The 26,439-nt window shown below is 36.3% G+C and overlaps 11 protein-coding genes across 11 annotated transcripts; 5 read left to right on the plus strand and 6 right to left on the minus strand.

Annotated features, from left to right (window-relative positions):
* Positions 1–34: 34 nt before the first annotated feature.
* DFA_07269 (uncharacterized protein) lies at positions 35–2,004 on the minus strand (the record flags this gene model as incomplete). The annotated part of the gene is made up of 4 exons (XM_004367075.1): positions 35–1,156; positions 1,218–1,484; positions 1,558–1,866; positions 1,969–2,004. 4 exons carry the CDS (start codon positions 2,002–2,004, stop codon positions 35–37), a joined length of 1,734 nt encoding a protein of 577 aa, XP_004367132.1.
* Positions 2,005–2,096: 92 nt separating this feature from the next.
* Positions 2,097–6,519, plus strand: DFA_07270 (uncharacterized protein; the record flags this gene model as incomplete). Its single annotated transcript, XM_004367076.1, has 8 exons — positions 2,097–2,248; positions 3,438–3,849; positions 3,924–4,056; positions 4,134–4,259; positions 4,338–5,487; positions 5,555–5,803; positions 6,139–6,182; positions 6,428–6,519. The coding sequence occupies 8 exons, from the start codon at positions 2,097–2,099 to the stop codon at positions 6,517–6,519; spliced, it is 2,358 nt and encodes a 785-aa protein (XP_004367133.1).
* Positions 6,520–6,813: 294 nt separating this feature from the next.
* mtr (cobalamin-dependent methionine synthase) lies at positions 6,814–10,747 on the plus strand (the record flags this gene model as incomplete). Its single annotated transcript, XM_004367077.1, has 4 exons — positions 6,814–6,832; positions 6,924–7,123; positions 7,217–8,222; positions 8,358–10,747. 4 exons carry the CDS (start codon positions 6,814–6,816, stop codon positions 10,745–10,747), a joined length of 3,615 nt encoding a protein of 1,204 aa, XP_004367134.1.
* A 75-nt stretch (positions 10,748–10,822) lies between these two features.
* On the minus strand, positions 10,823–11,832 carry impa1 (inositol-phosphate phosphatase; the record flags this gene model as incomplete). The annotated part of the gene is made up of 3 exons (XM_004367078.1): positions 10,823–11,120; positions 11,228–11,609; positions 11,685–11,832. The coding sequence occupies 3 exons, from the start codon at positions 11,830–11,832 to the stop codon at positions 10,823–10,825; spliced, it is 828 nt and encodes a 275-aa protein (XP_004367135.1).
* Positions 11,833–12,298: 466 nt separating this feature from the next.
* On the plus strand, positions 12,299–13,858 carry DFA_07273 (uncharacterized protein; the record flags this gene model as incomplete). The annotated part of the gene is made up of 4 exons (XM_004367079.1): positions 12,299–12,414; positions 12,486–13,581; positions 13,645–13,705; positions 13,797–13,858. 4 exons carry the CDS (start codon positions 12,299–12,301, stop codon positions 13,856–13,858), a joined length of 1,335 nt encoding a protein of 444 aa, XP_004367136.1.
* Positions 13,859–13,941: 83 nt separating this feature from the next.
* On the plus strand, positions 13,942–15,145 carry DFA_07274 (uncharacterized protein; the record flags this gene model as incomplete). Its single annotated transcript, XM_004367080.1, has 2 exons — positions 13,942–14,118; positions 14,237–15,145. The coding sequence occupies 2 exons, from the start codon at positions 13,942–13,944 to the stop codon at positions 15,143–15,145; spliced, it is 1,086 nt and encodes a 361-aa protein (XP_004367137.1).
* A 449-nt stretch (positions 15,146–15,594) lies between these two features.
* DFA_07275 (uncharacterized protein) lies at positions 15,595–16,539 on the minus strand (the record flags this gene model as incomplete). The annotated part of the gene is made up of 1 exon (XM_004367081.1): positions 15,595–16,539. The coding sequence occupies one exon, from the start codon at positions 16,537–16,539 to the stop codon at positions 15,595–15,597; it is 945 nt and encodes a 314-aa protein (XP_004367138.1).
* A 461-nt stretch (positions 16,540–17,000) lies between these two features.
* DFA_07276 (uncharacterized protein) lies at positions 17,001–17,405 on the plus strand (the record flags this gene model as incomplete). The annotated part of the gene is made up of 1 exon (XM_004367082.1): positions 17,001–17,405. The coding sequence occupies one exon, from the start codon at positions 17,001–17,003 to the stop codon at positions 17,403–17,405; it is 405 nt and encodes a 134-aa protein (XP_004367139.1).
* A 163-nt stretch (positions 17,406–17,568) lies between these two features.
* Positions 17,569–20,630, minus strand: DFA_07277 (uncharacterized protein; the record flags this gene model as incomplete). Its single annotated transcript, XM_004367083.1, has 6 exons — positions 17,569–18,029; positions 18,105–18,569; positions 18,644–19,070; positions 19,140–19,431; positions 19,508–20,475; positions 20,553–20,630. 6 exons carry the CDS (start codon positions 20,628–20,630, stop codon positions 17,569–17,571), a joined length of 2,691 nt encoding a protein of 896 aa, XP_004367140.1.
* A 496-nt stretch (positions 20,631–21,126) lies between these two features.
* Positions 21,127–22,858, minus strand: DFA_07278 (uncharacterized protein; the record flags this gene model as incomplete). The annotated part of the gene is made up of 2 exons (XM_004367084.1): positions 21,127–22,578; positions 22,853–22,858. The coding sequence occupies 2 exons, from the start codon at positions 22,856–22,858 to the stop codon at positions 21,127–21,129; spliced, it is 1,458 nt and encodes a 485-aa protein (XP_004367141.1).
* A 1,602-nt stretch (positions 22,859–24,460) lies between these two features.
* Positions 24,461–26,114, minus strand: pcmA (uncharacterized protein; the record flags this gene model as incomplete). The annotated part of the gene is made up of 4 exons (XM_004367085.1): positions 24,461–25,290; positions 25,388–25,518; positions 25,742–25,951; positions 26,071–26,114. 4 exons carry the CDS (start codon positions 26,112–26,114, stop codon positions 24,461–24,463), a joined length of 1,215 nt encoding a protein of 404 aa, XP_004367142.1.
* Between the last annotated feature and the right edge of the window lie 325 nt (positions 26,115–26,439).

The raw sequence follows: 26,439 nt of genomic DNA on the forward strand, positions 1-26,439 counted from the left end.
TTTATGGTTTATTTGGTTGTTTTTTGTTTTTTGTTTACTCTGCTCTAATACTCATAGTATCTAATAAAGCTTCAAGATGCTCAGAATTATTTTTAAGGGTACTGATGATATCTATGGCTTGTTGAGTGATTTCTGAATCCATGTGATCTCTGTATTGGTCCAACAACTTGATGCCTTCAGCCTTGATGAATCTTTCTTGGTATTTTTTGTTGTTTGGTCCTTTAGCAAACAATAGAGCTAGTGCCTTGAGCAACTCTTTGACAAGAGCAGCAACGGTGGAAGTGGTTTTTAAGATTTCAGCCATTGACTCTACAACACCGGCCTTGACGAGATAGTCAGACTGAGAGGCCTGAGCACCAGAGGTAGCGTTGACCAAAGCCCATGCAGCCTCACGTTTAGAGTCTTCGTGTCCCGTAGCAACAATGGTGATGAGCTGGGGAATGATTTTAGCATCGATGATCATTTGGATCTGGCTTGGTGGACCGGCGGCAAAGTTGCTGATTGTCCAAGCCGACTCTTTGATCAAACCTGTCTTTTGACTATTGAGCAGAGCGGAGAGATTGGACAACAAACCAGGTGTAAGGATCTTCTCGGCAATATGGTCATCGCACGAGGCAATATTACCGACGACACGAAGAGAAGGTGTTTTGATACTGTGAGAGGTGTGGTTCATCAACTCGAGAATACGAGCAAAGATGTTGAGTGATAGGAAATAGTCGATTTGGAAGTCGGGATAATCGGTAATATAAGAGAGACCCCAACAAGAGTCGACAACAACCTCTTCATCTTGAGAGTAGATGAGTTTGGCAAAGATAGGTAGTGCCTGCTTGGCCACTTCAAATGGTGGGAATGGCTTGTTCTTGACAAGGTTTTGGAGTGCCCATGTAGTGTTTCTAATGACACTAACTGTTTGTTCAAATGATGACTGTAGGATGGCTACAAAGGTGGGAATCACACCATGACTAATCACCAAATCTCTACACTTGGTACCGTCACCTGCAATGTTACCCAATGCCCATACAGCCTGTTCTCTAACATCTGAATTGGGTGATTTTAATAATGGAACCATTGCAGCAATAGCTCCATGTTCAACAACAGCTCTTGTTTGTTCTGATGTACCAGATGCTATATTAGTTAATGCCCATGCTGCTTCAAACTAAATAGAAAATAGAAAGTTAATATATATATATATATATTTATATTTATATTCTACATACTTGTAAAGCATAACGATCCTTTTCTTCCAAGAATTTAATTAATCTTGGGATGACACCAGCTTTGACAACTTCTTTAATTGGTGGATTTCTTTCAATAGCCAACAATTTTCTTAGACCAGTGGTAGCAGCAAGAGTCACTTCGTAATCTGCACTGTAAATATCGGCCACCAATATTGGTAATTGTTCTTCTACTTTTTTAGTTGTTGGGTTTGTTGATTCCTTTGCTGCATCTACTTCAGCCTTGCTAAAAATCTTTAACAAGTTTGCCTAAAAAAATAATATTAAATCATGTGTTAATAGAGATAGATAGATAAAGGTGACAAGCTGTCCTGGTACATACGTCTTGAACATTGAATACAATTAATATAGCCAAAGTCTCTAAAAGTTTGATACGAAGAGCATCACGCAACTCTGCATTGTCATGAAGTGAAGAGGGGAGGATTTCAAAGATCAATTTGATAATATCTTGACACTTGGTGTTTAGAGATGGGTCTGATGAGAAGGGAAATACAGCTATCAAGAGATCTGCCAATGATGCAATCAAAAACTCATCACATACTAATGACTTTTGTTCAAAGGCTTTCTGTAACTGTTCTGTAACTACCTTTAGATGATCTACCCATACCTTTCTTTCTTGAAATTTAATATCCTATAAATAATATAAGATGTATAAGTAATAATAATAATAATAGTTTATTGTTAGATTCTATAATATAAACCAACCAACCAACATCAACTACACAAAACATACATTTAATAAAGTTAAAATCTTGTTGGTATAATTCATTTGGCAATGTGTATGTATGTATGTGTGTTTAAAACAAAAAGCTAACTATATTTATCTGTATCTCTCTCTACTTCTATCTCTTTGACAAAAAAATGATAATGACAGCAGTACTATTGATAGATATGGTTGACTCAGTAATGAAATTGAGGAAAATAGCACAATTCCAAGAAGCAAAAATCTCGATTATTGCCAGAAGTTCTGGCAGATTTTTATTAAAGATGGAGCTTTTGATCGGAACTTTCGTGTCAAGCATCTGACTGAGACGCTGTGAATTAAATAATACATACCTCTTGGTGTGTAATGAACATGGATGTACATTATTGGACTACGCCGATTTAGTCTATTCTTTGACATAAATTTCATTGCAACCAAATTTCTTTCATGTGACACGCCAATCATGTCAATGAATAGACTAAATGGATATGGGCTAAAAAAAAGGTAGACCTATAATGGCAAGAAGACAAGTCCGAATGGTTTAATGCTCTCTCCTTTGGTTTGTCGGATTATCGTATTGCCCAGGAAGCTTATCGCGAAGCTTACAAAAGCCAACATGTTGGACGCACAATTGCGTAACCAACGCCATTTCGATGGCACTCGAGCAACCTTCTCTGTGACACCTGGTCAGATGGTCAAGATTACTAGATCGGCTCTCGACACCCACAAGGTGGAGTCTGGGAAAAAAGATCGTAGTTTCAAAACCATAGAGAATTTGGTTTGGGGAGTGTTCGGTAGATTGGCTAATGTTTGAATTGATGGCGGCTTGAATCATCTTACAATTAATTGACCAATCGTCTCGGCCATCAATCATCTTACGAATTACAGAAAGAATATCTCTATTGATACGTTCAGTCTGACGCTGTGGATGTGGAAGTCACAATTTAGAACAACAATGATGGAAGAATTAATAGATGGTTACTAAACTTAATCGTTGTAAAACAACCCTTTTAACATTAAAGGTGAAGATGATAGTCATTATTACAGATGAAAAAATCTGAATTAGGTCACAATGATTCATACAAATAATAATTTATGCTGATTCTAGATTCTCCAAAAGTATACTATTAAACATTACCAATTTTATATGCTATTTCATATTCCTGTAAGATCGATGATCTGAACCATATATATACACAAATATCTCTCTCTCTCTCTCTTTTCTGATACAATGATTTAAAAAGTGGGTTCATCAATGATTATGAACCAAACGACCAAGTTTTTAAAATTATTATTAATAAAAATTAATATCAATTTAACCTTTTTGTACATAGATAATATAGATATAGATAGATATATAGATAGACATACATATACAATCAATATCATACCGCAATTAAAAATAGTCATAACATTTATTATATCTTGATTGATTGATTCAAGATTGGAGTTGCCCCGTATTGTACAATACACTGCACCCCTTATATAGTCATATATAGAGACACAATGTTAACGGCAACTTCAACATCATCTTTGACCCCTGGAACATCCTCAGCAACAGCTGTTGATATAAACAACAATAACAATAACAATAATATTAATAATACATCGCCGGCGACTAATCATATAAATGGAACGACAACGGCAATGACCACGACGACGACAACGACAAGTTCATCTCCTTTAACATCTCCGTCAAAGAAACAACAACAACCACATACACCATCACCTCCAACAACAACAACAACCACTACTACTGCTACTTCTATATCATCATCACATACAAAACAAGCTACATCAACTTGTAGTCATGTGGAAGCATTTAAAACAGAAAATGATGGATTAAATACATTGTCAATCGTTCAACAATATATACTATATTGGAAATCTGGTCCAATAGGTGATGTTAGAGTAAGTCTTTTCTACTTGTAAATTCATTCATCGTACTCAAGCTGACAAACATATCATTCCCCATCATCTTGTAGTTACCATCTCTGAGTTGCTCAACATGTCATTGTTTTAATGGTCGTATTCATCTATGTCTTCAATGTTTTCATTTGGCTTGTTGGAAAGACAAACATATTATATCTCATTTTGATAAAACCGGTCATTATCTAGGTAAACCCAATCAATCAATCAATCAATCACGAATCACATGTGATTCTAATCATTCTATCTTTTTTTTTTATATTTAGCAATGGATGCAAACTTGAATCAAATATACTGTAACAAGTGTAATGATTATATATACGACAAACAATTTGAAGATATAATGGAGAATGTTCGTTTAGAATATGCTGTTTCATTACAAGATTATTCAAGTATGATTGATTGAGATAAGAGGGTAATCAACAAATCAATGATTGCAGACTAACCAATCTTATTTACTCTATCTATAGATCCAACACCAAAAAGAGTAAAGTATCATGTTTGGAAACCATCAGAAGAGGAAACAACGATTTTAGAAAAGAATTCAGTGTTGAATGAATCACCATTGAATATGTTGGGACTACGCGGTCTCAATAACTTGGGCAACACTTGTTTTATGAATTCAATCCTTCAATCTTTTATTCATAACCCATTACTTCGAAATTACTTTCTATCTGATATGCATTGTCATCGTAGATGTATTAATCGTCGTGAAAGAGAATTAAGTAATAGTAATATTAATAATAATAATAATAATAATAATAACAGTAGTAATAATAATAATAATGGTGGAAGTGATGTAGAGTTTGTTGGTGGTAGTGGACACAACAGTCCAATGACAAATACAGGAGGAGGAGGAAATGGAACAATGAGTGATAGCGATAATAACGATGGACACTCTCAATCTTCAAACACTAGTTTACTTGCATCACAAACGTGGACTTCGACATCTATATGTTTTGGATGTGAGATGGATATATTGTTTGGACAGATATTCAGTGGTGCAAAGATGCCGTTTACACCACACCAGTTTTTGTACAGTTGCTGGAACTATAGCAACTATTTTGCTGGATATGAGCAGCAAGATGCACACGAATTCCTCATCTCGTTGCTCAATGGTATTCACTCGCACTGTGGAGGCTCGAGTAATGCCAAAGAGCCGTGCAACTGTATCGTGCACTGCACGTTTGGCGGTCAATTAAAATCAGAGGTCACTTGTACAAATTGTAAATTCACATCATCCACCACCGACCCTTTTATTGACATTTCATTAGATATCCCAAAATCAAAACATCATCATCATCATCATCACGATAACAATAATGAACAACATTCAAACAATTCTAGTGGACATCATCACCACCAATCAAATAACCTATTGTCTTGTTTGGATAGATTTACACAACCAGAAAAACTAGATGAAAAATATTTTTGCAGTAATTGCAACTCCAAGCAAGAATCAACCAAACAACTTTCATTTGGTACACTTCCAGTTGTCATTTGTTTCCATCTCAAACGGTTTGAACAATCTCTATCTAATCGAAGAACTCACAAAATTGATACATTTATTGAATTCCCTTTAACAGTTGACATGTCACCATTTATTTCAAGTACAAGAAAGTATGTAAACTAATATTAATTTTTTTTCAAACAAATTATTTATTTATTAATTATTTATTCCAAAAAGACAAAAATTAAAAAGAAAATTCGATAGTCTAAATAATATTATTAATGAACAACAACAACAACAAGAATCAGATAGTAATAATAATCAAAACAACAAAATGGAAACATCGGAATCTTCAACAGATTCAACACCACCAACAGTGATACCAATCGATGATTCATTTGTTTATGAATTATATGCAGTTGTCAATCACACTGGAAAGATTGATAGTGGACATTACACATCATTTGTCAAACACAACGATCAATGGTATAAATGTGATGACTCTATGATAACCAGTTCATCACTTCAAGATATAGTTCAAAGTAAAGGTGCTTATTTATTATTTTATTTAAAAAACAATTAGAATATAAAAAGGATAATAATCAAAATAATAATCAAAATAGCCAAAACAGTCCAAAATAATAATAGTACTAATAATTAACGAACGAACGAACGAAAACAATAAACAAAAGAAGAACGAATGATTCCAAATACCAATAATAGAATACATAGATGTAATCCTTTGTCCTATTACTATTATAATCCATCCATTAAAATATCTAAAGACTCGTTTCGTGCAGCAAAAAAATATTTTTTTTTAGTTTTCCTTTCCACGGACGTCGGTGTGTGATGATCGCATCGAATTGCATGAACTTACGAAGTACATTTCTTTCTTGTTATCTTTTACCTTTAACAAATAAAACAACTATACCAACATCTAAAGTTATTTTCTTTACTCGAAAAGACTTTTAACATTAAACATCATCACATCTCTCTTAAACAACAACAACAACAAGATAAAGATATCTCTACCACACCAACAACCTTTGGATAACAATCTCCTTCTTTTTCCTTCTTTGTTCTTTTTATTATTATCATTATAATTTAAAGGTATGTCTTGTCAATTATCACAACTACAACAAATAGCAATAGAAATCTCAAACAATCTCTTAAAAACAACAACCCCCATAATGAATGAATGAATTCATTATACTTTACATCGCGAAATCATCTTATTTCTCTCCTTTCTCTTTGTTATTGTTGTTATTTTGTGTAGTTTGTTTCGAAACAAAACTTATACTAATAAATTGTACTTATCATATATATAAATATATATTTATATAACCCTATCTATCAACCTTTTATCTCTCTATAAATAGGATATAAATAGAAAAAAAGGTTCAAACAAAACCAACTTCTTTTACAAACAACAATAACAATCAACAACTAGAACCATTCCTTTTTAATTTTAACTTAATATAAAAGTAGATTAGAAAATGACTATTCCAGAGACTCGTATGTAAACATATAATAATATAATCAATCAATCATGTACTTTCTATACTTTGATATTAATACATACATTTACTTTTTACATCATGTTTAGCCATCTTTAATCAACTAAGAAAGATCTTGGATGAGAGAATTATGATATTGGATGGTGCCATGGGTACTGAAATCCAAAAGTATAAATTAAAGGATGCTGATTATCGTGGAGAAGAGTTTAAAGATTTTCCTCATGAATTGGGTGGAAACAATGATTTACTTGTCCTTACCAGACCACATATTATTAAAGAAATTCATCTTGTATGTGTAGAGGAGACAAACAATAACAACATATAATATTTATAATATATAATATAATGTATTAATATTTTCTTTTGATTGTTGTTTTTTTAGAAATATTTACTTGCAGGAGCAGATATTATAGAAACCAATACATTTAATGGAAATATATTTTCACAAGCCGATTACAAGATGGAACATTTGGTAAAGAGATTAAATATAGAAGCTGCTAAATTGGCAAAAGATGCATGCATAGAGGTGATGGCACAAGATCCAACACGTCAGTGTTATGTTGCCGGTGCAGTTGGTCCAACCAACAAGACTGCATCCATCTCACCATCGGTCGAGCGTCCAGAAGCACGTAACGTCAAGTTTGACGAGTTGGTCGACGGCTACTACGAGCAAGTTGAAGCATTGGTAGAGGGAGGTATCGATATCATCCTCGTCGAGACTGTGTTTGATTCGCTCAATTGCAAGGCTGCCCTTTTCGCAATTGAAAACTACTTTGTCAAGCACAACACGGTGTTGCCAGTGTTTGTGAGTGGTACCATTGTCGACAAGAGTGGTCGTACCTTGTCGGGACAGACAGGCGAGGCCTTTTTCACATCGGTGCAACATGCACGTCCCATGGTGTTTGGTTTGAACTGTGCACTCGGTGCTACCGAGATGCGTCCGTTCCTTGCCAACGTTAGCAAGTGTTCAGACTGCTATGTGTCGTGTTACCCCAATGCAGGTCTGCCCAACACATTCGGAGGGTACGATGAGACCCCTGAAATGATGGCTGGCAAGATCCTCGAGTTTGCACAGTCGGGATTCTTGAACATTGTCGGTGGGTGCTGCGGTACCTCGCCCGACCACATCCGCGCGTTTGTCGAAGCGACCAGAGGCGTGCAGCCACGTCGTATCCCCACGATCGCACCCTACACCACCGTGTCGGGTCTCGAGCCACTCGCCTTCACCCCGCAACTCAACTTTGTCAACGTCGGTGAGCGTTGCAATGTGTCGGGGTCGCGTCGTTTTGCCAACCTCATCAAGGCAAACAAGTACGAGGAGGCCATCTCGGTCGCACGTCAACAGGTCGAGGCCGGAGCCCAAATCATCGATATCAACATGGACGAAGGTATGATTGACGCCGTGCAGGCCATCCAAAAGTTTTTGTTTTACATTGGTTCCGAGCCCGAAATCTCCAAGGTGCCCATCATGATTGATTCGTCCAACTTTGCGGTCGTCGAGTCGGGTCTCAAGTGCGTCCAAGGTAAATGTATCGTCAACTCGATCTCGCTCAAGGTTGGCGAGGAGCTCTTTATCGAGCAGGCGCGTATCTGCCACCAGTACGGTGCGGCCGTCGTCGTCATGGCCTTTGATGAAAACGGACAGGCTGTCGACAAGAACGACAAGGTGCGTATCTGCTACCGTTCCTACAAGATCCTCACAGAGGTTGTCGGATTCAAGCCACAAGACATTATCTTTGATCCAAATATTTTGACCATTGCAACGGGTCTCGAGGAGCACAACAACTATGCCGTCGAGTTTATCGAAGCCACCCGCGAGATTAAGCAGTTGATGCCACTCACCAAGGTGTCCGGTGGTGTGTCCAACTTGTCATTCTCGTTCCGTGGCAACGAGCCATTGCGTGAGGCCATGCACAGTGCCTTTTTGTTCCACGCTATCCGTGCCGGTATGGACATGGGTATCGTCAACGCCGGTGCCCTACCCATCTACGACGACATTGACAAGGACCTCTTGTTGATGTGCGAGGATGCCATTTTGAACCGCTCCAACGACTCAACCGAGCGTCTGCTCGAGTATGCCCAGCGCAGCAAGGGGTCAGAGGGTGCCGGCAAGGCGGCCGAGGTCGAAGAGTGGCGTACCAAGCCCGTGCAAGAGCGTATCTCGCACGCACTCGTCAAGGGTATCACATCGCACATTATCGAGGATACCGAGGAGGCCCGTCTCACCATGCCATCGGCATTGCGTGTCATTGAAGGCCCATTGATGTCGGGTATGGATGTCGTCGGCGACTTGTTTGGTGCCGGCAAGATGTTCTTGCCGCAAGTCATCAAGAGTGCGCGTGTCATGAAAAAGGCCGTCGCTCATCTCATCCCCTTTATGGAGGAGGAGAAGTTGGCCAAGCGCGCCCGTGGAGAGGTTGCAGAAGACCAGGAGAACGCCGGTGTCGTCGTGTTGGCCACCGTCAAGGGTGACGTGCACGATATCGGTAAGAATATCGTCGGTGTCGTCTTGGGATGCAACAATTACAAGGTGATTGATCTCGGTGTCATGACACCATGCGAAAAGATCTTGCAACAAGCTATCGAGCAAAAGGCCGATATCATTGGTTTGTCGGGACTCATTACACCATCGCTCGACGAGATGATCTATGTTGCCTCTGAGATGCAACGTGCAGGTTTCAAGGTGCCATTGATGATTGGTGGTGCTACGACATCGCAGATCCACACGGCCGTCAAGATCTCACCTCACTATAGAGAGCCCGTCGTGCACGTGTTGGATGCCTCGCGTTCTGTCACGGTCGTCAGCTCACTGCTCGACAAGAACAACAAGGAAGCATTCTTTGAAGACATCCAACACCAGTACTCTGAGCTCCGTGAGAAGCATTATGCATCACTCAAGGACCGTAACTACATGTCGCTCGAAAAGGCACGTGCACTCGCCCCCAAGACCAACTGGAACACGGTTGAAATCACTCGTCCCACCTTTATTGGCAAGCAAGTGTTTGCCGAGTACCCCCTCGAGCAGCTCATCCCCAAGATTGACTGGAACCCATTCTTTGCCACCTGGCAGTTGCGTGGCAAGTACCCCAACCGTGGGTACCCACGTATCTTTAACGACGCCACTGTCGGTGCCGAGGCCAAGAAGCTCTTTGACGACGCCCAAGCCATGCTCAAGCTCATCGTCGACAAGAAACTCCTCAACGCACGTGGTGTCATTGGGTTCTACCCCGCCAACTCGGTCAACGAAGACATTGAAGTGTACAGCGACGAGACACGCTCGACTGTCGTCGGCACACTCCACGGTCTCCGTCAACAATCTGAAAAAGAAACTGAAGAACCATACATTGCCATCGGTGACTATATTGCACCCAAGTCAACTGGCAAAACCGACTATATCGGTTTGTTTGCAGTGTCTGCCGGTTTTGGACTCGACGCATTGGTCGAACAATACAACGCCCAAAACGACGATTACTCATCGATTATGGCCAAGGCTCTAGCCGATCGTCTTGCCGAAGCTCTTGCCGAACACGTCCATCTCGACGTACGTGTCAAGCACTGGGGTTACCAAGTCAACGAACAATTGTCACCCGACGACTTGTTCAAGATCAAGTACCGTGGTATCCGTCCCGCTCCAGGTTACCCAGCTCAACCAGATCACACTGAAATGCAAACCATCTGGAACATCATGAACGTCCAACAAGACACTGACATTGAGTTGACAGAGTCTATGGCCATGTTGCCAGGTGCCGCCGTCTGCGGTCTCTACTTTGCTCACGAACACGCCAAATACTTTTCAGTTGGAAAAATTACCAAAGACCAAGTTGAAAGTTATGCTAAACGTAAAGGTATTTCAATCAATGAAGCTGAACGTTGGTTAAGTCCAATTCTTTCTTATGATAGACAATTCAATTAAAATTTAAATCAAAATTAAATAAAAAGAAGGAATGGATGTTTTAATAATTTAAATAGTTGTTTGTTTGTATTTGATTTATTGTTGATCGGTTGGAGGTTGCTTTGGAATGAGTAACTTTGAAACTATATCTACAATCTTTTGACCACCACATAATACACGACGACCTTCCATATCAACTGGACCACCACTTGGATCAACGACAACACCACCAGCTTCAGTAATCATAATAGATGCAGCTGCAATATCCCATGGATGAATACCCCATTCATAGAAACAATCTAAACGACCACATGCAACACTTGCCATCTCCCATGCAGCTGTACCAGAGAATCTAAGTGATTGAACATTTTGTGACATGATTGATTTAAAGTTACTTGAGGAGTAATAATAATAATTAGAATATGTTCTATCAAAATATTATTATTATTATTATTATTATTATTATTATTATTATTATTAATATTTGTCTATTTCTCTTACGTTAACATGAAATCAATACCATATGGAGTACGATCATAACCAACATTGGTGGCAACAACAGCTTGTTGAAGTGAATCGACAGAAGTAACAGACATGCGTTGACCGTTGAGGAAAGCACCTCCACCTTTGGTGGCAGTGAATAATTCGTCGAGTACTGGACTGTAGATACACCCAACTACAATCTGTTTGTTGATTGACAAGGCAATGGAAATGCAAAACAATGGGAATCTGTGAACAAAGTTGGTTGTACCGTCGATTGGATCGATGATCCAGGTGGCCTCGTCAGTCCATCCATATACACCATCCTTTGTTGATTCTTCTCCCATTATCTTGGTTTCTGGGTATTGTTCTGTTAATCTCTTTATAATATGTGCTTCCACAGCTAGAATAGAGAAAGAAAGTCATATATACATTAATATATATTTGTTGAGTCGTTGTTGCTGAATTTATAACATACCCTTATCAGTCTCTGTAACAAGATCTACAGCACCTTTATATTCAACTTTCTTATCTCTATTGTTATAGTTTTCGAGTACCATTGGGCTGACCTCTTTGGCAACTGCAACAGCTGATGCCAAGTATTGTTCAAATGTAGGTGTAGACATATTTATTATTATGAAAGAGAGAGATTATAAATAAATATGTATGTATGTATGTATGTGTGTATTCGCGTGTGTGTGTATGTGATATTATATCTATCTAACTATACTAATGTTCAAAACGAACGAATGTGAATGATGTATGTTCTTGAAATTGGGATTTCGCTCATTTTAAATTGAATGAAACTCGTGACTCAGAGCTGGTGGTTTAAATAATTTAGCATAAGCCTCTCTACTATTGATGCCCCACACAAATGAATGAAAAGAAATCGAAGAACCTATGATGATGATCAGATAGTAAAGTGACCATCATTCATTCACTCATATGACTCATTACTTTGAACAGTCATCAATGTCACTCTACTCTACTCTATCCATCGTCCCAAGTAATCGAAAAACATAAATATCTACTATGATCAAAGCAACGAAACTTGTCATTTAGATAGATACACATACATGTGAAAGCAAGACTATGACAACAACAACAACAGCTATAGTAATTGATAATGGATCATATATGTGTAGAGCTGGATTAGCAGGTGAAGATGCACCAAGATCTGAACTACCAACTGTATTGGGTCAACCAAAGTATGTAATGTAATCATTAATTCTATTATACTATTGAGAGGTATTAATATCTTACTGGTTTGTGTATTTAGATCATTAAATAAATACCCTATATTGGAAAAATCAAGAATGATTGGTAAAGGAATGAAAGACCCTTACTTTGGATATGGTGCATTGGAGAATAGAGATACATTGAATCTATCATATGATACTATCAATCGTGGTTTAATTACCAACTTTGATGAAATGCAATTTATTTGGGAAAGTATATTGTATCAAGAATTGAGAATCAACTCTGCAGAGGAACAACATCCAATCATACTAAGTGAATCACCTATCAACCCAACAATCAATCGTGAGAGAACTACAGAGATTATGTTTGAATCACTTGGTATACCCTCTTTGTATATGGCACCTGCACAATTACTCTCATTGTATGCTACCAGTAGAGACACAGGTATTGTATTAGACTCGGGTCACCAAATATCACATGCAGTACCCATTTACAAAGGTCAAGTCATCAATCATGCCATCTCTACATTAGAATTGGGTGGTATAGATATTACAAAAGAATTGGCTAAACTAATCAATCAACAAGCCAACAGCAACTATCAATTCAATACATCTAAACAACTTGATCAAATAGTTAGAGATATGAAAGAAAAACATGGTGATGTTGCAACATTTAATGACAATAATAATAAAAATAATAATAATAATAATAATAATAGTCAATCGATTGGTTATAAACTACCAGATTCAAATGTGATAGTTCCTTTGACAAGTGAAAGATTTAAATGTACAGAACCACTCTTTCAACCATCACTACTTGGTATCAATGGTGGAGGTCTACATCAACTAGTGTATGACTCTATACATAAATGTAACTCGATCGAACAAAGAAGCACCCTACTTGACAATATCGTATTGTCAGGTGGCAACTCATTGTTTGGTGGGATAGCGATACGTATGCAAAAGGAATTAACAGCTCTCCTTCCATCGGGTGCAAAGAGTATTACGATTATTCCACCACCAAACCAACAATACAACTATGGAACATGGATAGGAGGATCTATTCTTGGAAGCATTTCATCATTTGATGATATTAAAATATCACGTAAAGAGTATGACGAGCATGGTAAAAGTATTCATAGCAAATGTAATAGTAGTAGTGCTTCGACCAGTAGAGTAACTATAGATTCTCGACATTGATAGATTCGATATACCAGATCTAAATATTGATCAGATCAGATCTGTATTGTCACTGTATATATGTATTGTAACAACGAATTACTCTGTCTGTCTGCTTACTGTAAGTTATTGTATTCCATTGCTAAAAAACTAGTTCCGAATCTCGTTCCATTGCTAACATAAAAATTAAATAAATATATAAATTAATTTAGTATTTGCATTCAATTTGAAATCTTTTAACTTTGCTTTTGCATATCTCTCTTATACATCTTAATCTTATATATATATATATAGATATAGATAATCATCATTTAAATATCAGTATATCATCATTATTAAATATATAATTGAAAGAGAATGAGTGATAATCAAAAGAAAACAACTACATCACTGTCATCATTTGATAGTTTGAAGGCAAGTCTATCGGGATTGGCTGTAGGAACATTATTTGGCTATGCATTACAGAGAAGTAAGGTATTCTTACCTATTGTCATTCAACAACAAATGCAATTTACCAATTTCACAATGTTAAAGGTAGGTTAGCAACAAAAGAAGAGAAAGAAGAAGAAAATAATAAATAGGATCATTATGAATGAATCATATGATTATTATTATTATTATGAACATTTATTAATATTGATAGTAATATTAGATGTTTATGACAGCAAGTTTAACAAGTTCATTGACGATTACAGCATTGAATAAAGCAAAATTGATAAAGTTTGAATATCTACCAGTGATGTGGCATAGAAATCTATTGGGTGGTTTGTTGATGGGTGCTGGTATTTATGTGACTGGAGCATGTCCGGGTACAGTACTTGCCCAAGTTGGAAGTGGTGTGACAAGTGCCTATTATACATTGTTGGGTGGTCTATTGGGTGCCGTTCTCTATGGATACGCTGATCCATACGTCACCAAGTTGATGCCTGCCTCTCCACCAACCGTCAAACCAACACTCTTTCAACGTCTAAACACCAGTATGGAAAAGACAACCATTCCATTTGCTTTGATGGCAGGTGCCATGTTGTATGGTATTGAATCTTTGATTCCATGGCAAGCAGATAGTAATGTTAGTTTATCCATCTCGGCCATTCAGTCCCTTTCAACTAGTGTCTGGTCACCATACGTTGCAGGTGTCTTGATTGGACTATTGCAAGCACCATCATACTTTTTGGCCAATAATGGGTTAGGATGTAGTTCTGCCTATGTCACTATGAGTGCCAAGGTATGTGATGCCTTTAACTGTGGTGTTTCCTATTTCAACAAATTCGCCAATGGAGTACGTAGTGTCTATGGACCAATGCTCAACATCGGTATTATTCTTGGAGCCTATCTTTCGTCACAAACCTCACCAGTTCCAGATAGCCAAAAATTACTTTCCCATTCTCCACTTTTCCATATTGGTGCTGGTGCACTCTTGCTCTTTGGTGCACGAATGGCAAATGGTTGCACGAGTGGCCACGGCTTGACAGGAATGGCCAAAATGGAATTGGGTAGTATCATCACTGTCGCTGCTTTGTTTGGTGGTGGTATGTTGACGGCTGCTTTAACAAATCTCTAAAAAAAAGTAGATAAATATTTAAACTTTAACAATTGTACAAAAATGAATATAATAAACATCATCAATAGAATCAAGGTCATATGTATTGTCCCCAAACAGACAAAATTTATTCTTCATTTGCCATATTATTCTTTTTAAAAAAACTGTGTCTCTCAATTTGATTTTTTTAAGGCAAGTCTGTCTGGATTAGCTGTGTTCATTGGTTCTGGTGCACTCTTTCTCTTTGGTGCACGAATGGCAAATGGATGTACCATGGCTTGACAGGAATGGAACCAAAATGGAATTGGAAGTATCATTGTCGCTGCTTTGTTTGGTGAACTAATCATATATAAATAAATATTTAACCTTAAATTTGTACAAAAATGAAATCATTGATTAAAAAATAATAATAATAAAACAAATAATATTTATTTATTTATATATTTAAAAAAAACAAATAATTTCTTTCTTTAATTATTTAATTTTTTTTTTTTAGCAACAACAACATTATTATTCTTTCTAAAAGTTAGATTAATTCTTGGAGTAAGAACCTTTGGTTGTTTGGGGACTTGGTGTTTCCAGGTACTTTGAGTATCTCTGTCCATGACCAACAACGATCCATTATTCAAAGAGTATTCTACTTTTTCCTTGTTGTCTTTGTTGTTTCTCAAGATAAAACGACGGGTGGTGCCAAGACTGACCGATGCTATTACATTGAATGCTTCTTTCTTGGCTTCACCATCGGAATGGTATCCAATGTAATCATTGCCATCACGGTAATAATTAATCAGCACATAATCAAAAGTCTGACCCAACAAGCTTTCCAACTGGTGTTTGAGATGAAGCATGGGTACTGACCATTCACGAGCAGGTTGTTTCTGAAACAATGATGGTGGATTGTCGGTTGGACTACTCATCCACGATTGTAATCTTGGAATGAATATCTCCTTGCCATACATTTTGATCTTTGAATGTTCATAATTCAATCCAAGATCTTCCCTAAGATGTTGATACAAGTAGGTCGATAGTTCAGACGTAAGAAATCTTGAACAAAATCTAACTCTTGCATTATCTTTTAACAGGGTTTCTTTTAAAATTATATTATTTAAATTTATAATAAATTTAAATTCCTCATTATTATTAACATCTTTTTTTATTATTTCTTTTACTACTTCTTCAACTTCTTCTTCTTCTTCTTCTTCCTCTTCTTTCTTCTCCTCTTTCTTCTCTATCTTTTCTACTTCTTTTTCTTTTTTCTTATCTTTACTAATCTTTGTTTTTAATTTCTTCTTTTCTACTTTTAATACTTCTTCTTCTTCTTTAACTACTTCTTCAATCTCTTTTCTTTTTAAATCTTTTTTAAAATTTTGGTTATAGTTCTTATTAACTTTAGTATTAGTTGATGATGTTGACATGGTTGATTTGATATATTGCGAATTATTATTATTCTTGGGTTGAATGAAATGATGATCGGTCACATGACGTATTTATCATCTACGAGTACTCTCATTTCCTAGAAATTGAGAAGATTGTTGGTAAAAAACAAAGATAAAATATCCAGATCGGATTTTTGATTGAAAAATACCATAGTTTTCGTAAACTAAAAGTAAATTTTTTGTTAAAACCAATCAACTATAATTAAACAGAATAATATTTTAATTTATTTATTTATTTATTTATTTATTTATTTATTTATTTATTTATGGATAGATCCAGAAGAGATCAAAAGTTATAATATTATATTATTCTTTCCAATGATGTTATATTTTGTATACGTATTTGTTTTTTTTGAAAAGGAATACTAATAGTATTATATTATTCTTACTTTAGGGATCAATAAACTATTATTATTTCATTAAACTAAAAGAAACAAAAAATGATTAAAATAATTATTCTATTTTGTCTATTTTCAATGATCTTTGGATCACCAACTATTGCTGATGAACAACAAGTAGTTCCAAAGTCAATTTATATCTACCGATCCGGTGTATTTGGACCAGCTACTGAAGTTACTTTTGGTATTGAACAACACCTTGCCAACGGTCAAAGAATAAGTGATGACCTTTACTACCAATTACTGAATGCTCTAAAGAATGAATTCCAATCAATCCCTGACGGTGCAAATTATAGACCTGAAACTCCTATTACTGATCAACATGAATTCAGTGCCCATTCATATCAACCCACCAAGAAATTTAACTGGTCTCAAGCAGCCAAAAAAAGACCTCATCTCCTCATTCTTTTAGAAGAACTAGTTGAAAGATATGGTGTCTTGGCTTAAATACATCTATCAATTCCATCCAATTCCCTATTTTTTTTTTTTTTAAATAAATATAGAGAATAATCCACCTTTTTAAACAAAAAAGGTCAATCAAAGAATATGTATGTATGTATGTATTATTATTATTATTTTATATTTGATTTTATTTTCTTTTTTTTCATTTTTAAATGTGTTGTAAATTTGCAGATAAACGGTGTAAATCACCATAGACACCTGCAGCAGTAACTACGGCACCAGCACCTGGACCTTGAATGACCAATGGTGTCTTGTTGTAACGTTGACTGCTAATTGATACGATATTATCACATTCTGTTAAATTGGCAAATGCATGTGACTTGTTGTAACGTTGAAGTGATACTGATGCTGTCACCTTGGGATAAGCAACAACTCCTTCGACATCCGAGTACTCGACTTGAACCACTCCACTATATCTCAAAACCATATCCTTTTCTCTACACTCTTGTTTCATCTTTTCAAACGATTCATCATAATTGGTTATATATTTAGTCATAAATTCGTCTAGTGGTGCCAAACTTGCTTCCTTGTCAATCTCTGGGATCAATCCAATTATTTTAATATCTGACAATTCAATAGTTGCTCCAATTTCTCTTGCTAAAATAACAACTACAAAATAATTTAAATATAAATAAATATTATTAATATTATTAATTTGTTTGTTTGTTTTGTTTTTTTACATACTCTTTCTTGCAAAATCTTTTCCATTTAAATCATCTCTTGGGTCGGGTTCAGTAAATCCCTTTTCTTTTGCGAGTTTAACAATATCTGACCATTTTTGGTTAGATTCTAGATTTGAAAAGGTATTAAAGATGTATGATAGAGTACCAGAGAATATACCTTCAATCTTTGTAATCTTGTCTCCAATTGATACCATTTGTTTAATCATATGAATAATTGGTAATCCTCCACCAACTGTAGTTTCATAAAAACAATGACTGAAATGCTTTGAAGCAGCCAAATGAATCTCTTTGTAGAGATCAAATGGACCAGAAAATCCTGTTTTGTTTGGTGTTATAACATGAATACCCTTTGATAAAAACAATGGGTAATACTTTGGAATATCACTACTTGCACTACAATCAATTATAACTGAATGTTTTGGGAATCCAATTGAAACTAAATCCATTATCTTTTCAATTGATAATTCTAGAAAATTAAAAATAAAATAGAAAAGAAAAGAATAAATAAATAATATATAATAAATATAATATTTTACATACTTTCTTTTGAATCAATTAATTGTTTTTTCCAATTATTATTCTTTAATTCAATACCAGATTCATTATAGATTGATTGTTTTGAATTTGATATAACTCGCACTTTGTAGGTATGATTTGCGTTTGGTTGAGGATTTGATAATTGTTCCAATAGTTCAGAACCTATTAATCCACATCCAATCACTGCAATAGAGATGACATCTGGATCGAATGGTCTGTAGAATGCAGAATGTACAGCTTTGAGTGCTGCAGGTGTATCCTTTTCACAAACCACCGCCGAAATATTTCTTTCCGATGAACCTTGAGCAATTGCCTTTATATTTACACCAGCCTTTGTCAATGCACTAAATAATTTACTTGCAACACCAATTGAACTAACCATTTGATCTCCAACTGCTGCTATAATACTACAATCTTTTACTAATTCAATCTAAACAATAAAAATAAATTAGAATTAATTAGACTATTAATTACTATTTCTATCTTTTCTCTCTCTTACAGTTTGAACATGACCAGTATAAGTAGTTTCATTATAAAATTCCTTTTTTATAGCTTCCAAAGATACATCACCATCCTTTTCAGTGACACCAATACAAATTGAACTTTGTGATGATCCTTGTGAAATCAAAAGCACCGATACTTTGACATCACGTAATGAAAGGAATACTCTTTGTGCTAGATTCGATATTCCCAATCCTGCACCTTCAATATTAATCAATGATACTCTCTTTATAGCTGAAAATCCTTTAACATTATAAATTGATTCTGATATATCATTACTCTTTGAATGACTATAAATAAAAAGAATGAATATTAATATTAATATTATTGATATTCGTATTGTTTTAAATTTGATTTGATTCATACATTAAAGAACCCTTATTTAAAAGATTAAAAAAGTTTCTAATTTTGATTGGAATATTGTTGATGATGGCAGGTGGCATGGTATGGGGATGTAGAATATTGGCACCAAAGTAGGAGAGTTCAGATACTTCTTGATAGGATACTTCTTTGAGAATAGTTGCTTTGGGGACTATCTTTGGATCGGCTGAAAAGAGACCGTCGACATCTTTCCAAATGGTGATGAGACTAGACTTTAAGAGTGCACCAAAGATCGAGGCACTATAGTCACTACCATTTCGACCGAGTGTCGTGGGCATACCTTTGGCATTTTGTGCAATAAATCCAGTGACAATGAGTACATAGAGGTCTGATGGAACCGTCTGTGCAGAGGATGATGCGCAGGGCGACTGGGTCTGATTGAAATTTGATTTCATCCATTTGTCCATCTCGGCCGACGACCTCTTCCAATCTACGACTGGACCACACTCACCTTTTCCAACATAGAGTACTTTACGTGTATCTAACCATGCACAAGACACACCTTGTTTTGATAGATAGAGATGGAGTAGTATAGCAGACCACAACTCCCCATGACCTACAATCAAGTCTTCCATTTCCTCACTCATACTTTGAGTGATTGAAATGGCTCTAAGTACTTCCATAATCCTTGTCAAATGTTCCCTGAGAATTCTTTCAAACTCTCCAATGGCCGATGGAATAAGACGGGCTGCACACTCTAGTATTTTAGCCAATATCTGATCCTTTACCTGTGCGTATTCAGTGTCCTTGGATGTGATGGCCAACTGAGTCATTTTCAATAATTGGTTGGTCACACCCTCCATTGCAGACACTATAATCGCCTGACATGACAATGCACCAACACGATTACTATCAGTCTCTTTTCTATACTCCAAATGATCCTTCATACTACTAGTAACAACTTGTAATACATTTGAATAGTTTTGTGCATTTCCCAATATACTACCTCCAATCTAAATAGAAAAGTAAAAGTATAAGTATATTTACATCATTCATTAAAATAGACAATAATAATAATAATAATACATACCTTGTGAACATGCCAATAATGATCGAGGTATTCTAACTCTTCTCCTCCTGCTTTACCATTTGATACTGATGTTATCATTATCTATCTGTTTCTGTATCTGTTTGTTTATCTTTTCTATCTTTATACAAGAAATATATAAAGTGATAATAATTATAATTGCTTAATGCAATGGTGTGTGTGGTTGATTCAAAAGAGGTCAATGAATAAACCCCCATTAATATAACTCTTTCTGATACCCACACATCTCATCATATGCACCCCATTTGATTTGATCAATGGTTTTTTTAACATTGTGACAAAAAAAGGAAAACCATGATGAATTAGGACAAAGGATAGGATATAATCATTATATATTTATTATTTATTAATAACTATTTTGTATGTTGTATGTACAACTTTTTTTTAAAAAAATATGTTATGGATATTGATTGTATTTGTATTGATGATTCTGTTGAATATTTATTATATATACTATTAAATATTTGTGTGATTGATTTTTGATTGGTTTCAACAAAATAGTAAAAAGAAGAAGAGGATGAAGAAAAGGAGGATATTGATATTAAAATATTATAATTTAAAACAAGATTGATAAGATGGCAAGAACAATAAATAAGAATGCTGATACAACGGATTGGCTGGCACTGCTAAAGGATAAAAAGTCTTCGATATCTTCATTGAGGTCGGTAAGGAAGCTGGTTGAGTTGCTTGAAGATCCAGTAGAGGTAGAGTTGGTGGTGTGGTTACGTCTTACCCATCCACCAGTGATAGTGTGATTTCCAGAGGTGGTATGGTTACCAGTAGTGGTCGATGATGTGGTCCATCCACCAGTTGAAGAGGTAGAGTTACCAGAGCCTCCAGTAGTAGAGTTACGAGAAGTAGTGTGGTTACCAGTGGTCCAACCGCCAGTAGTGGTCGAGTTGGCAGAACCGCCAGTAGTCCATCCACCAGTGGTGGTAGAGTTACGAGAGGTGGTGTGGTTTCCAGAGGTAGATCCACCAGTAGTGGTAGTCCATCCAGTAGTTGAGTTACGAGAGGTAGTGTGGTTACCAGTGGTGGTGGTGGTAGTCCATCCGCCAGTAGTTGAGTTGGCAGAACCGCCAGTAGTCCATCCACCTGTGGTGGTAGAGTTACGAGAGGTGGTGTGGTTTCCAGAAGTAGATCCACCAGTAGTGGTAGAGTTGGCAGAACCGCCAGTGGTCCAACCACCAGTAGTAGAGTTACGAGAGGTAGTATGGTTTCCAGAGGTAGTCCATCCACCAGTTGTGGTCGAGTTGGCAGAACCTCCAGTAGTCCATCCACCGGTGGTGGTAGAGTTACGAGAAGTAGTGTGGTTACGACCACCCCATCCAGATGTTGAGTTGCCAGAGGTAGTCCATCCGCCAGTAGTTGAGTTTCCAGAACCACCAGTAGTCCAACCACCAGTAGTAGAGTTACGAGAAGTAGTGTGATTGCCAGAGGTAGTCCATCCGCCAGTAGTGGTCGAGTTGGCAGAACCACCAGTAGTCCAACCACCAGTAGTAGAGTTACGAGAGGTGGTGTGGTTACGACCGCCCCATCCGCCAGTGGTAGAGTTTCCAGAACCACCAGTAGTCCAACCACCAGTAGTAGAGTTACGGGAAGTAGTGTGATTTCCAGAGGTAGTAGTCCATCCACCGGTAGTGGTGGTAGAGTTTCCAGATGTTGAATTACCAGATGTAGTCCATCCACCGGTAGTGGTAGAGTTGCCAGTATGGTTACGACCCATCCAACCACCAGTAGTAGAGTTGCCAGTGTGGTTACGCCATGAGACTGGTTCCCAACCAGTGGTAGAGTTACCAGAGGTAGAGTTGCCAGAGGAAGTATGGTTACGGTTGATCCAACCAGCAGCATTTGAATGGTTTCCGCTAGAGTGGTTTCGTCCACCTGTTGAATTGTTGTTGAATCCAGCACGTCCCTCATCACCAACAATCAACCTGGCTCCAAGAGCATTGGTCAATGTAAACAATACCAATAAAATGGTAATTGAAATGATTAATCTACTCATTCTCTATTTATAAACTAATTATTATTATAACTTTTTTTTTACTCGATTTTGTTTAAATGATGTTGATCCAATTAAATATATATATAGAAATAGTTATTATTATTATTATTATTTATCTGTTGGTGAATGTATATGTTGTGTTGTGATGCAAATGAAATACCTTTTCAATCCTACTTTTATACTAGTCGAGTTGATTGGAAATGGTAGAGGAACAATTTGATTAATAATCAAAATAAAATGGTTGTTTACCCGATGGTGGTGTAGTCTACCTACATACATACATATAAAATAAAAGTAGATTGAATGGTTGGTGGTAGAAGAGGCGAGTGACGTCACTCACTTGAAGGGCAGAGAATGGATCAAAACAAAGACGGGGCGGTAATCTAGTTTGAACTTTCGTTGATGCATTGGCAGGCACTAAATTCTCGAGGCAGACACTAAATTCTCGAGTCAGTTCCCAAACCACTCTGAAAATCCATTGGAGACAAACAGTTCCAGCTCTCCTGCTACCACTACAACTCGTACGTACCTACAACAAAACATGGTTGTACGAGTTTTGTTGCCAACAAGGTGGGTGTGTGTGTTGGTTATATCCGACCCTGTTTAATAGATTTTCGGATGGCCCCACAAAGAAAGATCTGGGAACCATGGTTTCGATTATAATACATCATCATCATTGTCGACGTTTTCATAAAATATTATTACACACTTTTAAATGGATACTTTTTAAAAAATCTAGGTCGAAACAGTGACACTTTTTTAAAATTAAAAAGTCCGACAGATACTCTCGAATGTCTTGTCAATCCAAGAGGCCGTAAATAAAAGGGAAGAGGAAAATATTGCATTGTCGGACCTATGAGAGAGGCAACTCGTCTCTGCTCGTGTGGTATCCAATTCATTTTTGGTGTCATCTAGATGCAATGATCGATTGATTGGTTGTTGTTGTTGTTGTACAGGGTTACCTCCCCATTATATTGATGATGTGTTTGTTTAGGGTTACTACTCCCTCTTTTCCAAACTTGTTTAAAAGAAAAAAACAAATGATCGATCTGGCTGTGGCTACACCAATTACAATAGCCGACTTTGATATTTGGCTCTAGAGTGACTTTTAAACAAAGTTGATCAAAGAGAGAGAAAGTTAATGTTAATGTTTTCTTTCTTCTTTTCTACTACACAACAATCTTAATCATTATATAACATACCAAGTCGACTATGAATCACATATCATATAATCTTTCACGTTTGTACAAAAGAAACTTTCACTGATTGAAAAGTTAATGTTTTAATATGTGAGATTGACTTTTCCTATGCTCTTTTCGTAGTGATGAAACGCTTATTGTTGTTGGTGCATCTATAATTTGTTAAACATGATTGAGTATATGTATGAATGATACTCGATCATGTGGTTGATACATTCAGTTCTCAGATTAATTATTATTTTTCATTTAATTTAAATTTATAAGGGGTTTAGAAAGAGTATTAGTAGGACAGCGACGCGGGTAATTCGTTTATAGATGTCAATTCCAGCATAGCAATTTCCTACTCTTCGATCTACAGCTACTAGTTTACAAGGGACACAAAGTTAACCGTTTGTACAGTAACTTTCACTGATTGAAAAGTTAATGTTTTAATATGTGAGATTGACTTTTCCTATGCTCTTTTCGTCGTGAAACGCTTTATGGGTTAGCATAGACACAAATCGGTCAGTCATCTGATACTCTTTCGTTTCGTTCGTTTTTTTTTTTTTACTAAGACCCTCGGTAAGAGGTCGGATGATCATGACAATATAATATATTTAAATATAATTTGTACAAGAGTTTACTTTTTTTTTATTTATTTATTTAGAGTGAAGAGATACTATCTTACTTTATTATTATTATTATTATTATTTCTTTTTATCAGAACGTTCAATGGGAAACTTTTCCTTTTGTTGTTGTAATATTTGTTGTCTTTTGTTTAGTTGTTCTTCGTATTGTTTGAAATGAGGTGAATCTGGTGCGGGGACCATGTGGGCACGGACGATGATCTTTTGGGCTGCTCCTCCTTGTGCATCGTCGACTAGATGTATCTTGGTGAGTGATGGGGGACTGTTGGGATTGAGTTGTCTCTCTTTGGTGGTCAGTGGCACGAATCGAACATCACCACAAGACTTAACCTTTATTTTACCATCGTCTTGTTTGTCGATGACCAATAGCTGGTGGAACGATTCGTTTGGACCTACTGGAATGACCATTCTACCACCTGGTTTGAGTTGGTCGAGTAGTTCGGTTGGTATCTCTTCAGAGGCAGCACCAACATGGATGGCATCGTATGGAGCACCTTCTTTCCAACCCTTGTATCCGTCGGCACAATGAATCTCTAGGTTTTGAAAGATTCCACTGTCAAACGATTTGAGATTGGCCAGTGATTGATCTGTCAGTTCTTGTATGTGGTCTACACCGACCACGTGACCTCGTTTTCCAACTAGTCTCGACATACACGCCGAAATGTATCCAGAGCCCGACCCAATGTCCAAAGCATTTGCACCTTCGACCAAATAGTCGTCCAATAGATCCAACATGATAGCATGCATGTGTGGTGCAGATATAGTTGCTTGGTTACCAATTGGTTGTGGACTGTCATAATAAATATCACTACATGATTTTGGTAAAAAATGTATTCTATCAACTTGAATCATTACATCTGCTATTCTATTTTTTGCCAACATTCTTCTTCCTAAAAATAATTAAATAAATAAATAAAATAATCATAATATTATTAAATCCAATCCAATCATATTTTTATGATTGATTGTAAATGTTCATCAACATACTCTGCATTAAAAACATGACCAACTCTCTTTGAGTTTTTGGGTTGATTGGAACATCATCAAGTGAACGTGAAGACGAAGAGGAATGATTTTTGCCTCCAAACATTCTCGTCAATGTCATAGTTGTAAGTATGCTACATATAGCAAGACCAATAAAATATAAGTAAATGTTCTCCATTTAACAAGTCAAGTTTGTTTTGTCTTAAAAAGCTAACAGAAAAAATAATAATAATAATAATAATAATAATCGAATATTATTGGATAATCCAAAAATGGAAAGTTTACAAAAAAGGTATTTCTTTTGAAAAAAAAAAAAGACAAACAATCTTCTTTTGTAGTATTTTAAAATCTAGTTACTTGTACGATTGTCCAACAGTACTATAGCTCAATGATGATGATGATGATGATGATGATGGTAGTGGAGAAGATGAAGATGAAGATGGAGATGATGGGTAGTAGGAAGAGAAGAGGGAGAGGATATTTTTGTTGTTCTTGTTATTCGATAAAGTTGACAACAATGATCGAGTAGTCGTAGTAGTAGTACAAAGACGAGGAACGTTAATACTACTAGATAAAGATATTATGTATCTAGATGAGATCATCATTTATATAAATGTGTGTGTCGACGGTATTCACTGTGTCTGTGTCTGGTTCTTCTTTCTTTAAAAGATTGAGTGCGCACATACTCAACTGAAAATGGTGTTTCTTGAAGGAAATTATTTGAAAACATTTCTTTTTCATTTTTTATTGTTTTTTTTGTTCACGAAGAGCAAGTGACTCTGACAATAGCAGAGTCTCCCTACTACCTACTTCTACAATACTAACTATAAACTCGACGATTCACTACTACTTCTAGACTATATACCCGAGAGTGTTTGAAAAAGTAACGAGATTAAATATTTAGGAATAATACAATATATTGTGCACTCATCTCATCATCGTCATCGTCATCGTATGGCAACAAACAAACAGACAGCAAAAAAGGAACTACTCTATTTTAAAAATAGATTTCCTCCTCCTCCTTCTTTTTTATTTGTTTCCAAACCAACAACAGC

This window comes from Cavenderia fasciculata (assembly GCF_000203815.1).
Source record: "Cavenderia fasciculata unplaced genomic scaffold Scf_ET2XIPL01CNAVH-3, whole genome shotgun sequence".
NCBI lineage: Eukaryota > Evosea > Eumycetozoa > Acytosteliales > Cavenderiaceae > Cavenderia > Cavenderia fasciculata.